Genomic DNA, 13,373 nt, shown 5'->3' on the forward strand with positions numbered 1-13,373 from the left:
AATGTCTGCTTCTTTACTTTCCTCCCTCTGGTGGTGGGGACAGTGGGAGGTGTCTGCTTTGCTGCAGGCACCAGGGTGCTGCAGCAGAAAGACTGGTTTTTAGTGAGGGTTTTGCTAGACGTGGCTGACTCATTTAGCTCTTTACCTTCAAATCAGTGTTGACTTGGCAGGTGTTTGGTCTTCATGGCAGTGCAAGCTTCTCTGCCTGTCCTTCCATACTGGCTAACAAAGATGAGGGAGATCAATTTATCGGTTTGAAATTTCTTCCAGACCAAAGCCCTGTCATGGGATATGGGGTTCCCTGAGGATGCAGAGGTTTCTGCATCTGCTCACAGAAAACCTAAGGGGCCCAGGGCATAAATAAAATGGGCAGAGGGCTCAAAAGAGGAAGGATGATGTAGGAGCTTCCTGGTTCCAATTTTTGCTGAAAGTGGTGCTCCAAGTAGGCTTGAATTCAAAATTGGATTCAATGTTAGATGAGTAGATGGAGTGTGAATGGGTGGGTGGATGGAGAGGTAGATCAGTGGATGCATGGGTGGATAGATGAACAGATGGATGGATGGGTGGATAGATGAGTGGATGGATGGATAAATGAGCAGATAAAGGGATGAATAGGTAGATGGAAAGATGGATGAAATGGATAATGGATTGGTAGATGGTGGGTTGATGTATAGAAGAAGGCATGAAGCCTTCACCTGGGAGAGTATAAAACCCATCAGGAATTGTGTCTCTAGACCCCAGAGAAGCCTGGTACCAGGACAAGTTGTCCTGCAGCCAACTGATTTCAGTCTGTGCTTGCTGGGTGTGGGGCAGAGACGTATCAGACATGGTCCCTGGCCTCAGACAGACCATCCCTAACAATTCTGGAAATTCTACAATGGATCCCAGACCAGGGGAATATGGAGGGGCACTGAGCCCCATACATCCGTTCTGTGATTAGGGCAAGGCTCAAAGGGATGGCCCCAGGGCCTCAGTGACAGTGGCCACTACAGAATAAACAGGACTTGAGGAGCAAAGACTCTAATGTGAGCATATCAGGAGATACAATGGGGAAATTTCTCCTCAGAAATTCCCTCTTCAGGGACATTGCACAAGCTTATGAGCCACGTGCAGTCATTGGAACCTCTGTACCCTGCCCTCCACCAGGTGGCATCCAAAACTTCTTTATGGGGCAGGGCTGGCCAACCAGGTGTAAGTTGTGTGTCCAAAGCCAGGGCTGCCCTTCAGGCTGGATCTTCTGTGGCAGTCAGGGTGTGGCTGGGGAGTGGGATCTGGGAGGAGCCTGAGGGTGAGCCAGGTGCCTTCTGCCAGGAAAGAAGTATCCAAGCACATGACTGCAGTATGAAAAGAAGTCAGAATTTACAACTGTGTGAAAACACAGCAGACCTGTAAGTCAGCTGGAAAGAAGTCTTGGGGTACCTTGGGGGTCTTCAGAGCATGGCAAATTGAGGGTATTTGGGTGTACCAACTGGGTAGCTGAGTATGTGGCTGATGGGCAGGCAGTGACTCCAGCTTAGAGTGATACCAGCTCTCACTGCACAGGGCACCATTGTCTCCTGTGCGGGAGCACACTTGTCCCTGTGGAATGTCAATGGACAGCCCCTGGCCAGCATCACCACAGCCTGGGGCCCAGAAGGAGCCATAACCTGCTGCTGCCTGATAGAGGGCCCAGCTTGGGACACAAGCCAGATCATCATCACCGGGAGTCAAGACGGCATGGTCCGGGTAGGTGTGTCTTGGGCTGAATGAGGACATGACACAAGAAATGTGTTCATCTCCATTCTTCTGACTTCCTCCAGGGGGCCAAACCTGCAGGTTGCATTTGAGACCATTCCAGAACAGGTAAAGAGTAAATAAATAAAATTATATATATAGTATTACACACACAGACACACACACATGCACACACACATACACAGACACAAACACTAAAATAAACACTGTTACAACATATAAAAGTTGAATGGTTAAATGCAAAAGATTATATTCCAGTGCTAAAAGGAGATATTTGTGTCATCCATTCAAACAGAACTTGCCCACCTATCCACTAATTTATCTACCCACCAACCCATTTATCTCTCTACTCATCTACCCACCCATCCATCTACCCATCCATCTCCCTATCCACCCATCCACTCATCCATCCATCCATCCATCCATCCATTCATCCATCCATGTATCCATCCATCCATCCATCCATCCATCCATCCATCCATCCATGCAAGCTGAGGCACCCAGGCAGTCCCCTCACAGGACTTTGTCAGTGGCCTCTGCAGAAAGCAGGGCATTCTGGGCTGGTCTGGGCTTGGTGGGGTGTGGCCCACATCGGTGGGACAGCCAGAGGAGCCTGGGGTGGCCGAGCTGCAGGTATATTACTCTCCTGGGCCCGCCCAAAGCATGAGTGAGGGTCTTCTGTGCACTTAGTGCTCATTCATTCAATGTGGTCACTGAGTTCCTAGACTGGCCCAGTGCTGTGCTAAGCCTGGCATGGGGCTCACGGAATCATTTGAGAGGAGGCTGGTCCTTGCCCTTTGGTGATATAAAATCCAGACCCGGTGAGTGAGAAGCCATTTTGAGTGAGTTGGCCTCAGGGCTCCCACAAGCAGGATTAGCACCAAGGGCCAGACACAAGATGGGGGTGCCCAGCCACCCAGGGGTGAGGGAGGACTCTAGAGGTGGTGGCATTATGGGCAAGAAGGCATTGGTTGAGCAAAATGGTAATAAACTGGTTGCAGAGTCACATCCCTGCAAGTGAAGGGTGGTGGGGGGATAGATGAGATGCACTTAGGGACATGGGTGGGGTAAACTCATTCAAGGTGCAACTGTGATCGGCCAAACCTCCGCATGAGGAAGCTAGAGCCTAAATAACCTTTTACCTGATAGTAAATTAACATCAGAAGTGAAAGGGGGGCCATGTCTTCATCCCTTCCCTGAGGGCCCCCCTAGGTGTGAGGAAATTGACTAGGCCACTCCGAGCTTGCAGACAAGATCATCTCCCCAGCCCGTGACATTTGCTTTTTTGGGGCAGGTTTGGAAGACTGAAGATGTGAAGATGTCTGTTCCTGGACGGCCAGCAGGAGAGGAACCCTCGGCTCAGCCTCCAAGCCCAAGAGGTACCTGACCTGCTAGGGATGTGGCTGTCCTGGCCTTGCCCTGCCCTCCTCACCTCCCCTCTCTCCACCTCAGCCCAAGGGCTGCAGCTCCTCCCAGGTCTGCAGAGCCTAGGGAGGCCTAGGGAGGCACAGAGAGGTTCAGTGACTTGCCCGAAGTCACCCAGCAAGCAGGCTATCCTCACATCTGCCGCCATCACAGCCACAACGGCCTCAGAATAACCTAACCATAGATACTGGAATGTAACCACCATCACTAACCCCTCCATAATGAACACAGGTGAAAACCTCCCCATCAAAGCTGTCACCGCATCATGTCCATCACAGCTGTCTAGTCCCCGCCCCCATCATTACCTCCTCCAGCTCAGTCTTCAGAAAAGATTGTGGCTCAGAACTGGGACATCTTTATTGGGACCCACAATCAAACACGCTTTCATGAAGTGAGAATTCTATCATCCTGAGTGCTTCTGTTAGCTCCCTGTTTGCTCTGCATCCCAGAACCTGTGATCATCCACAGGAGAGAATTTCCCAGATTTCAGAGGGCTGCCTTCTGAAGGGAGTAGAGGTTTGCAATTCATTCATTTCTAAAATACAGTCCACACCTCTTTGATTCATGTAGTCACCCATTTGTGGATTCTTCTTCATGCAAGCACACACAGGCATTTGCTCAGCCGCTGCTGTGTCCTAGGCTCTATATTAGGGGTCCTTTCCTTCAAGATAAAAACACCTGGGGACCCTTGTCGACAATCTGGGCTGGGCCAGGACAATAACATCAAAAAGATCAATAACATCACAAAGATGCAGATTAAGAACTGCATCAGTTCGCAGGTCCTGTTTCTCTAGGGTACTTGGAGACCACCACAAGGAGTCAGCCTATCTCAGTGTGAAAGGGCAGAAGTGTGTGCATTCTAAGGAACTCAGCACATCTTTGGAAAGCAGAGGCCAAGCTCCCTCCCATATCTGCTCCCACTTGGAAAGGCTCTTATTCCCCAGCCTGCTTACAAAGCAGTTTTCTAGTACACCTGCATGAGACTGCACACCATTTTAGTTTGGACTCAAATGCCCACTTTTGAAGCTACTGGGGCCCAGTAAGCTAATGGCATTAGCTAAGCCTATGGTTGATAAATGGATGTCTGAGAAAGAATGCTGGATGGATGGATGAATGGATGGATGGATGGATGGATGGATGGATGGATGGATGGATGGATGGATAGATGAAAGTCACCTCAGAGCCATTCAGTTGGTTCTGGCAGTGCCATTGGATTTGCAGGTTGTGGTGAGGTTGCACTCATTGGTAATGGGGTCTAGTGAATGAGAAGCAGGGTGAAAAGCAGGAAACGAGGTTCTAGACCCAACTCTGTCACAGCAACTTCTCTGGTCTTCTGTCAAATGGAGACACTTCCTGTGCATCCTAACTAGTAGAATACTGATGAGAGAATAATAGTAGCCACAGACAAGAATCTACCCCAAATGCAGGTCATTGTTGCCATTTTTGCAGACTTTTGAGAGATTTTTCTCTCTGGACATAGCAGCTGATGGCATTAGGAAACTTACTTAAGGGGGTCTTAGACTGACAGGGAGCCCCAGATCCACATCCTTCCTCTTTGTCTACCCCAAAGTCACTGCCACCCCATTGGATTGACTGCCAAGATTGTGATTACAGTTCAAGGGAGGATTAACATGAAATGACAGGATGACATGGACATATTCAAATAATCACGTTGGGCTGAAGTTTAGAGTTAACAAATCTGAAATATGTGCAGATTTACAAGCCTAAACTGCTGGAGGTCTTTAATAAAAAGGCATGTTGTTCTTACATTGCTCAAAACTGCTTTGTTGGAAAGGGACCTGTATTGGGCATGACACGTGAATATTTGCATATGTGTCCTCTTGGCATGTATATTACTGCATCCCTCAAATGTCTTAAGGGGCAAGAAAGGAGATCTGTGAAGATATTAAGCATACTGCATTTGTGGGAAGATGTAATCTAATTTCTGCTTGGAATTCATTTGTTTGCCATTTGCAACAAGGCCCAGCCCAGTTGAGTACAATTTATTTCAGGAATTGCCTCAAAGATTTGGACTCAATCTGGTACACAAAAAATACTTGGGAGAAGCTTGTTGTTTAGATTTGTACACAAATGTACAAATGCCTGGTGTGCTTTGAGGTGGTTTCTCCCACCTGGACCCCTCATGCGTTTCCTGGCACTTGGCCTGTGTGCACACATGGGTGGTCACCCCAGGACAGTGGGGGCTGTATCATCTCTCCTACCCTAAGTCCAAGGAAGTGGCCTCACAGGGACGTACCCAGCTGGCGTCTCTCCATCTCACCCTTCACATTGAAGGAATTACTGTCTGTCCCCAAATGCAGTCATTAAAATGAGTGAAGTAACAATCATTGAGTTATATTTTTTGAAAAAACGTTCTCAGCATTTAATTATTGGTTGTGGCATGAGAGGATTAAGATAAGTTGATAATGCCGACTTTATGTAATTTATTTTTACTAGGCAATTACTGGCTGCATTACATCCTGGCAGCAAGGTATTGTGGGGCATCTTATTAAGCATAAAGCCAGTAAACACTGATGAACAATTTTGCTGAACTAGGCATGCAATTTAGAAAGCAATAATACACAAATCCAATTTGGTACACAATGGATACCGCGGCACGTCAGCACATGTAACTATCACCGCCTGCAAATTAAATTGGGATGGCCCTTTTTGCAACAGCACAGGCCAAGATTAAATATATTTCCCCCTCAATTTAACAAGTTGCTGACCACAAATATAAATATGTGCGTATGTGTTTGTGGCCCTGTGTTGCAGATGCACACTGCGTGTGGGAAGCCGATCTGGTGTTCTAACTCTTCTCTCCCATGCTCCACACAGGCCACAAGTGGGAGAAGAACCTGGCCTTGAGTCGAGAGCTGGACGTCAGCATTGCTTTGACAGGGAAGCCCAGCAAAACCAGCCCCGCCGTGACGGCTCTGGCCGTGTCCAGGTAAGCGTGGCCTTGTTTCTCTGGGTCTCCAGCAGAGGGCACTGCAGCCACCTCTAGGAAAGCCCCAGTGGCTCTGAGTCCAGGCCACCTGGTCAAGGAGGCCACCTCACTCCAGGACGGGCCCCACCAAGCACAGGATGCAGCCTGCATGGCCGTGTAGAGCCCCAGGAAATGTTTTTCAGGGTTTTGTTGTTTGTTTTGCTTTTAACTCACACATGCCCTTGCTCTCTTGCTCTTGAATATCCATACATTCATTAAGAAATCCAAGAGGTAGAAGTCTATTGTTTTGTAATTTTATCCTAAAGAGAGCCTTTTCCCCTGAGTTCCACTGCCGACTGTAACATTTGGTGTGATGATTATCCTTCATTAACAGAAAGTGCCTTCTGAGGGCTCTTAGCTGCTGTAGCATAGCCAAGCGTCAGTCCCGACACTTCATACCCGTTATTTGACTCGCAGTAACCCATGGAGGTGGTTACTGTCATTAACATCCTTGTACACACCGGGAGGTGCAGCCTCAGGGGTCGCTGACCTTGCAAAGCTGGCCTTCCTTCTTCCCTCCCTGGTGTGGCGTGGGCTGTTCCGGCGTTCTCGGTGGGGGCACTACACAGTGTTTTAGATGCTGGGTGGGGTAGAGTGGGGTGGGGTGGGCATGGTGGTAGGGCCAGAGCCGCACTCTTTGCAGATAATTTGCCATTTGTTCTGCCCTGGTCCTAGCTATATCTCTGGCGGGACAAGAGACTCATCTGGAGGCACTGGAGAGAGGCAGGGCCTCGTCCTGCTCCCTGGGGCCTGAGCCTCCCCACAGTGCTGTGGGAGCCACCACCCTCACAGCTCAAATGCTCTCCCCTCCCCTAAGTGGAAACCTTCTCCATTCCTCCCACTACCTCCCCTGCCTCAGGAGAAATTAGGCCAGGGGCAAGCTCTGCTGGGCCCCGGATAGAGTCCCAGAGTTGCAATATCCCGCGTGCTGGCGAGGACAAGTCGTCCTGTCCCGCTAACGTTCTTGTCTTTTCTTTCTCTTCCCAAGAAACCAGACTAAACTCCTGGTTGGTGATGAGAAGGGGAGAATATTCTGCTGGTCTGCAGATGGATAGGAAGAGAGAGGCAGCAGAGGCTCTGGCACTGCAGTGCCAGGCTGAGGGCGGCAGAGGTGACTGGGGCCTGAGCTCTGCCTACAGAGGAAACCCCCAGGGCCTCCCTCACCACAACTCTCAAGGAAGGGCCTCTGCTTCAGAGCTCTACACCCCAACCTTCTCCATGGCCCATGGGAATTCTATGAAAAAGATGAGCGCACACACTCGGAGGGCTGAGCAGCACTCTGGAAACTATGACTTGGTGATGCCCAGTTGCACACGAAATTACAGATGACTCACCTTATTAAGGGCTATTGCACTGAAAAAAAAAAGATGGGGTTGCTTACTGGAAATTATTGTATTGTCTTTATTTTATTAAAGCAACTATGTTCTAAATGCAGAAGGGCTCTTGAGTTTTAAATTGCCACTCTATTTCACTTACAATGCTGCCTTTCTAAGTGTTTGTGTTTCTGTCCTGAGAAAGGCAGGAAGGCTTCAGGGAAGCACATCCGCCTGCACAGCCTCACCCAGCCCCTACCCGGCTTCCATCTGGGACACTGGCTCTTCCCCCACTTGCCCATAGTGTAGGGGCCTGAGAAGTGAGGGGCCACTGTGAAGAAGGCTCAGCCTCTAAGCCACAGGACATGGCTGTGGGTGCTGCCCATGGCAGACTCAGGGAGGATGGCCTGGGGTGATACACCCGCTTTGGTGACACACCCACCCCCATCTCTACAGCCTGCAACAGACAGGGGTTCCAGCCAGCTCCTGGCTCAGCAGTCTCTTCCCAGGGCCCTGGTCCACACTCAGCTTCTGAGCTGCAGTTCTTCCTGGAGAAACCTGCACTGCTGTGTGACTTTTGTTTTCCACCTGAAAATGTATGGCAGGTGGGTTAGTTTCTCGTGCCCCTCTGAGGAATTCCAGTACGTTCTAGTGCCTAGGTTATTCTGGGATTGGTCGTTGGGCATCAGAGGTCTCACCCTCACTCTAATGTCTCCTCCTCACTCCAAGATTTGCAGAGCTCCTCAAAAGGAAATCCGGCTGCCTTTTTAATAAAGTCAAGCTCAGGTGGACACACAGGGACTTGGGGAGATTAAGCTTGCAAGCTTCAATTCCTCTTTCAGAGATCTCCCTTCCAGGGGCCAGGTGGGGATCCTGATCTTCCCCATGTCTCCAAACTCCGCAAAGGCCCTGAAGGGGGTCCTCACCTAATTTAGCCCGGGCCTAGGGATAGCAGGAATGTGCACTTCATGTCTTATGCCCTGTGGGTCATCTGGCCTCCAGGGGACAACAAGTTGATCAAAAGATAAATATTAAGAAAGTAGAACTGGTGTGCAGCCATGTCAAAAATAGTGAGAGATGGTTAGGATACTCTCATTCCTCTGTAAACTCTGAGGCTTTGCAAAGGAGAAGATGAAGGAGACCCTTCTCAGGTCCAGAGCACCCCTCCCCGGGTGAGAAACGCTTGTGTCTGACCCCAGTGCCAAGGATCACACCACCTCCCACACCGTCCGCACACGCTATTAGCAGACAGCCCATTTGCAATCCCCTGGTTGGTCTGGGACTGCACTGAAGGACCATAAATTTAAGAGCAGAGCGCACCACTCCCCACGAAGGCCAAGAAGCAGGGTCATAAATATCAAGGCTGAGTCTGCTGGCATTTTTCAAAATACATCACAGCATTACCCAGGGCTGACAAGGTCTGCTGGCCAAAAGGCTGTCTTCAACTCCTTCATTTAAATGTTTTTGCCTCTTGTTCCCCTCAAATCACAGGGAAAATGAGGAGACAGTGTTGGGTCCTATTGCTGGGGTCCTAGGGATGCGGTGTCTGCAAACAAATGCGACTTGAGGTGAAAGGGCGAAAATGGACATCTCAGGCCCTAGGGAAGGCAGAGGGGACAGTCAGCTCTATCAGTTGGGTGGGGCTGCCATAACAATATTAAACAGAAATTCATTTCTTCACAGTTCTGGAGGCTGGAAGCCCAAGATCAAGGTGTCACAGGGTTGGTTTCTTTTGAGGCCTTTCTCTTGGTTCGCAGACGACCACCTTCTCCCTGCGTCCTCACCTCGGCTGTCCTCTGTGCACATCTCTGTCCTCATCTCCACTTATAAGGATGCCAGTTATACGGGATTAGGGCCCACCCATATGACCCCATTTCAACTGTCTCCAAGTATAGTCACATTTGGAGGTACTGGGGGTTAGGATGTCAACATAGAACCGCTCCAGGGACACAATTCAGCTGCCTATGGCACTGGCTGAAGGAGGTAGCCCTGGAGCCGGGCCTGGAACCTGCTGAGACAGACAGATGGGTTTGCAGGAAGACCAGGCTGCATCGGCAAAGGTGCAGGGTGAGTCAGGCTGGGGGTGTGAAGAAGAAGGGCACAAGGGCACAAGGGATGAGGCTGAGGGGGTTGATGAGGAGCAGCACAAGATGAGGCTGCTGCTCCTGGCTGTGGGGTAGACTCTGGTTACTGGATGGAGTGAGTGCAAGTGAGGCTGGCAGACGTGGCCGCCCACCCACAGAGCTGCATTCCTCATGCCAGCTCCCAGAAGGTGCCCCACAAGAGTAGGCCAAGTAAACGGACATGTAGACGAATGAATGAGTCTTGGTGGCAGATATGTCAGAACAGGTGGTCCTGGGATGGCAAGGTCAAGCAGCAGCCCCTCCATGGGCAGGGTGAAGCAAAATGGAGTGAAGAGGTGAGACTAATGAGAGGAAACTGTAAATGTCATGCCCCAGGCCCGGGAAATGACAGGGGACGAAGCCAGGAGCTTGGGAGTTTGTGGTGAAACCGTGAACGCCGTTGTCAGAAGCTGGAAGCTTTAGAGGCATCTGTGAATCAGGGACAGGCTGTGGGTAAGAACGCCCATGGAGGAGCTGGGGAGGCTGCAGGAGACGGCTCCATGCTGGGCTGCTCCGGTGGGGTCCTCCAGGATTAGCTCACATTGCAGGGAGGAGGGAAGCCGCTCTGCACCGAAACCCTGGAGACAGCACATGCACCCTTTGGCCCGCACAGATGTGGCCCTGCTATAGACTCCCAAGGCGTCGGAAGCAGAGTCCACTGCCAGAGGCGAGGGCAGGGGGCAGTCAAGCATGGATGCGGCTGCAGAGGAAAGCGCTGGGGGCAAGTGAGGCCCAGGCTCCAAAAGCTCTGGGCAACTCCAATGACAGGAGTCGCCTGCTGACCCAACTGGTCTACGATGTCTGGCCAGCAGGGTTGGGGCTCCTGACAGCTGTCAGTGGTTGAGGGAGCCCAGGGCAGAGGCCTGGAGTGCAGGGAGAGGAGAGAACAGGCTCAGTGCCCAGGCCCACAGCTGAGGTAGCCAGGGAAGAAGCCAGGGGCACAGCCGGCCTGGGGCCCAGGAGCAGGACCATGCTGACACCAGCCTCACCAGCACACCAAGTCCAGTGGGGACTGGGGGACCCGTCCCAGCACTGCATGGTATCTAGAGGCCAAGACAGGAGGACAGGCATATGCACAGTGAATGGGTAAGAAGGAGGCCAGGCCGCCTGAGCGTCAGGCCCAGCTCCACACTTTCGCCAACCTTGGCCGCAGCTTCTGCATCTGTGAAATGGGATCCTGGTATCTACCTCGGGGGCTCCTCGGGAGAGTAATACCATATCTTCTTATTTTATAATAAAATAAAATAACAGTGGATGAGGCAAACAACAGACTGCCTATTCTGCTGTGACACAAGCTCTTGGCTGCTTCACTCACCAGTGTTTTTCTTGCTCAGCCAGTCCCTGTGCCAGAGCGCTGGGGATGGAGGAACCCTGAGCCTGGGACACAGAGAACACGGGACAGCAGGCGCAAGACCCGGCAGGCCCTGCGCCCAGGGCTAACCAGGCTGGAGCAGGGCAGGCACGCTTCAATTGTGCTTCTTCAGAAATGTCCGGGAAAGGAGGCCCAGCTCTCAGGCTCCCCCGGGCCCACAGACTTTGTGCCTGCTCATGGGGAGCAGAAGCCTCAGGCTGCACGTGTCACCCTCTCCCAGGGAGCACAAGTCCCGGAGTCCCCACTGGGTTTGGAGGAACTCCAGCACTGACAGCAGCAGGCTGGGGTGAGGATGGAGGCAGGCATTGCTGCCCACCCTGTAGTCTCAGGACAGGGGCTTCCCCAGCCTCTGGGGTCAGAGACCCCCATATCCCACTCACTTTTCACTTCTGAGCTCAGCTCCTAGACAACAGCCATGCCCCGCTCTCCCCCAGCAGAAGTCCTCTCATGGAACACCCACCTCGGGTCTCTCTGCATTTTCCACATCCTCTAAGAGGCCAGGGAAGGGCAGCCCAGGGTGACTGATGGGCATCCTTCCCACTGCGGGTACCCAGGAAATCAGGGATCTTGGGCATCACTGTGCTTGCCTGAGACCAGCATCCAGGCATGCTGGAGTCCCTCTGGGAGGTGAGTTCAACCACAAGGCGGGCCGCACACTAAAGCTGTGCCCATCTCTCCACCTGGACAGGCCTGGCCAGACTGGGTCATACTTATGCTAACAAAGTAGTCGCTGCTCATCAGAGATTCAACTTTTCCCAGGTGTCTTGCATTTGCGTTTGCTAAGTCTGGCCGTCCTGCTCCCTGGACCTCTTAGGCGCAGGAAGGACCTCTTAGTCAGCAGGCCTGGGAGACGCATAAGTACTCAATGTGTGACCCACGAATTGCTTGTATTCAATGAACTGAAATTCAACAGCAGAAGCTCTAGGAGGGACCATGTGGGGCTCTCTGTGCCACTGACAAAGTTTCCAGGGCTTTCTGTGTACCTCCATGACGACCCCATGGGAACCACAGCCCCTACCCCATACGGGTCTTCTTCTTCCATTCCTTTGAGCTCAGGGATCCTGGGAGAGAAGTTCAGTCCTCTGGAAGCCCCTATGACAGCAACTTCCTCCCCCAAACTCAGTCAGCAGCTGAGAGTCGTATCCTGAGAACCCAGTCATGGGGCCTACAGAGAACTCAAAGATTGGATTTAACCACATTAAAATGCAGCCAAGCAGGGCACATATGGGGAGGAATAGGCTCTTCATATGAAAATACTGATGAAATTTGTTTAGCATAAAATCAAATCTCTCTAAGCTAAAATCAGTTTTGCTTTAGTAAGTTCTTGGGTGCACATCCACATCCCATACCCGGATCAGGGTGTGTGTGTGTGTGTGTGTGTGTGGGCAAGCTCACATGTGATTGTGTTGTTTCCAATTGTTCTCTTATTGGATGCTGCCTGAAGCACCTTCATGACTTTCTTAGTAAACAGGAAGACCCTCCAAATTGCGTCCTTCCCCCGAGACCCTGAAGGCTCAAAGAACACTGTTGTATCCTGATTTGAGATCTCTGCCCCAAAACTAGTTGATATGGAGATCCCACTTGTCCACGACATTTTACTGCCTTTTGCCAGAAATGCACCACCATAAATACACAACTCTATGATGACTTGGAAATGGAATGTGCCACCAAATCATGCAGCACACACTTTGCATCCCTGTGGCCTTTGCCCAGGCTTTAAGCACCAATGTATTTTCACTAAAATCAGTGTGGTGACTTTATCTTAACTATCCGTCCAAGCGGTTGTTCATTCATTCTTTCGTTCACTCATTCATTCATTCATTCATTCATTCATTCTTCATTCATGTATCCACTAGTATTTAACAAGGATTCACTGCATACCTGTTCCCAGCCAGGCTGTGAGCCTGATGGAGAGAGGCTGTCTGGACACAGATGCCTGAAACATAACTTTCCAGAGTCTCTGGTCATCAGGAGACACACAGACCCTCTAACACTGCCACTTTGCACATGTGGAAGCCAGGGTCCAGAGAAAGGAAGGGACTTGTCTAATGTCACATAGCAGGTCAGTGGCAGAACCTGGTCAAGGCTCCAGGTTTACTCCCCATCCCGAAGCTGCAGTACCAAGTACCTAAGGCCTTGTGTTCCTTAGGGTGGGCCACTGGCAGAATGAAATCCAAACAGCCTGCCTCTGCCTGGAGCCTTGGATGTCAAGAACAGCTGGCTCTCCCCACCTCACAATGAAACACAAAGGAAGAAGAAAAGGTTCATACGCTTTTGAAAAATAGAACAAAATGCACCAGAATCTTTGTGTCATAGAGGCCAGCTTGAATTCCTCCTGCAACAAGGAGCTCACTACTACAGGAAACAGCCCCCCACGACAGCAAGGCTCATTCTTGCTGGGAGCACAGGCCACCAGG

At 51.0% G+C, this 13,373-nt stretch overlaps 2 protein-coding genes across 14 annotated transcripts in view; one reads left to right on the forward strand and one right to left on the reverse strand.

Moving 5' to 3' along the window:
• The window catches only part of LOC105486657 (WDFY family member 4), a 295,688-nt gene extending 288,103 nt beyond the window's left edge, over positions 1-7,585 (forward strand). For 11 of the 13 annotated variants that reach the window (XM_011749639.3, XM_071069964.1, XM_011749632.3 and 8 more), the window contains 4 exons: positions 1,543-1,725; positions 3,029-3,113; positions 5,998-6,109; positions 7,137-7,346. In XM_011749639.3, coding sequence (XP_011747941.2) covers positions 1,543-1,725; positions 3,029-3,113; positions 5,998-6,109; positions 7,137-7,203 — 447 coding nt within the window. In that variant the 3' untranslated portion in view covers positions 7,204-7,346. Of the gene's footprint in view, positions 1-1,542; positions 1,726-3,028; positions 3,114-5,997; positions 6,110-7,136 lie in introns of all 13 variants that reach the window. The other 2 variants (XM_011749635.3, XM_011749637.3) reach the window with 1 other exon arrangement.
• LOC105486649 (V-set and transmembrane domain containing 4) overlaps positions 1-13,373 on the reverse strand; it is a 147,501-nt gene that overhangs the window by 3,614 nt on the left and 130,514 nt on the right. The gene's annotated exons all lie outside the window — the stretch shown is intronic.

This window comes from Macaca nemestrina, chromosome 9 (genome assembly GCF_043159975.1).
Source record: "Macaca nemestrina isolate mMacNem1 chromosome 9, mMacNem.hap1, whole genome shotgun sequence".
NCBI lineage: Eukaryota > Metazoa > Chordata > Mammalia > Primates > Cercopithecidae > Macaca > Macaca nemestrina.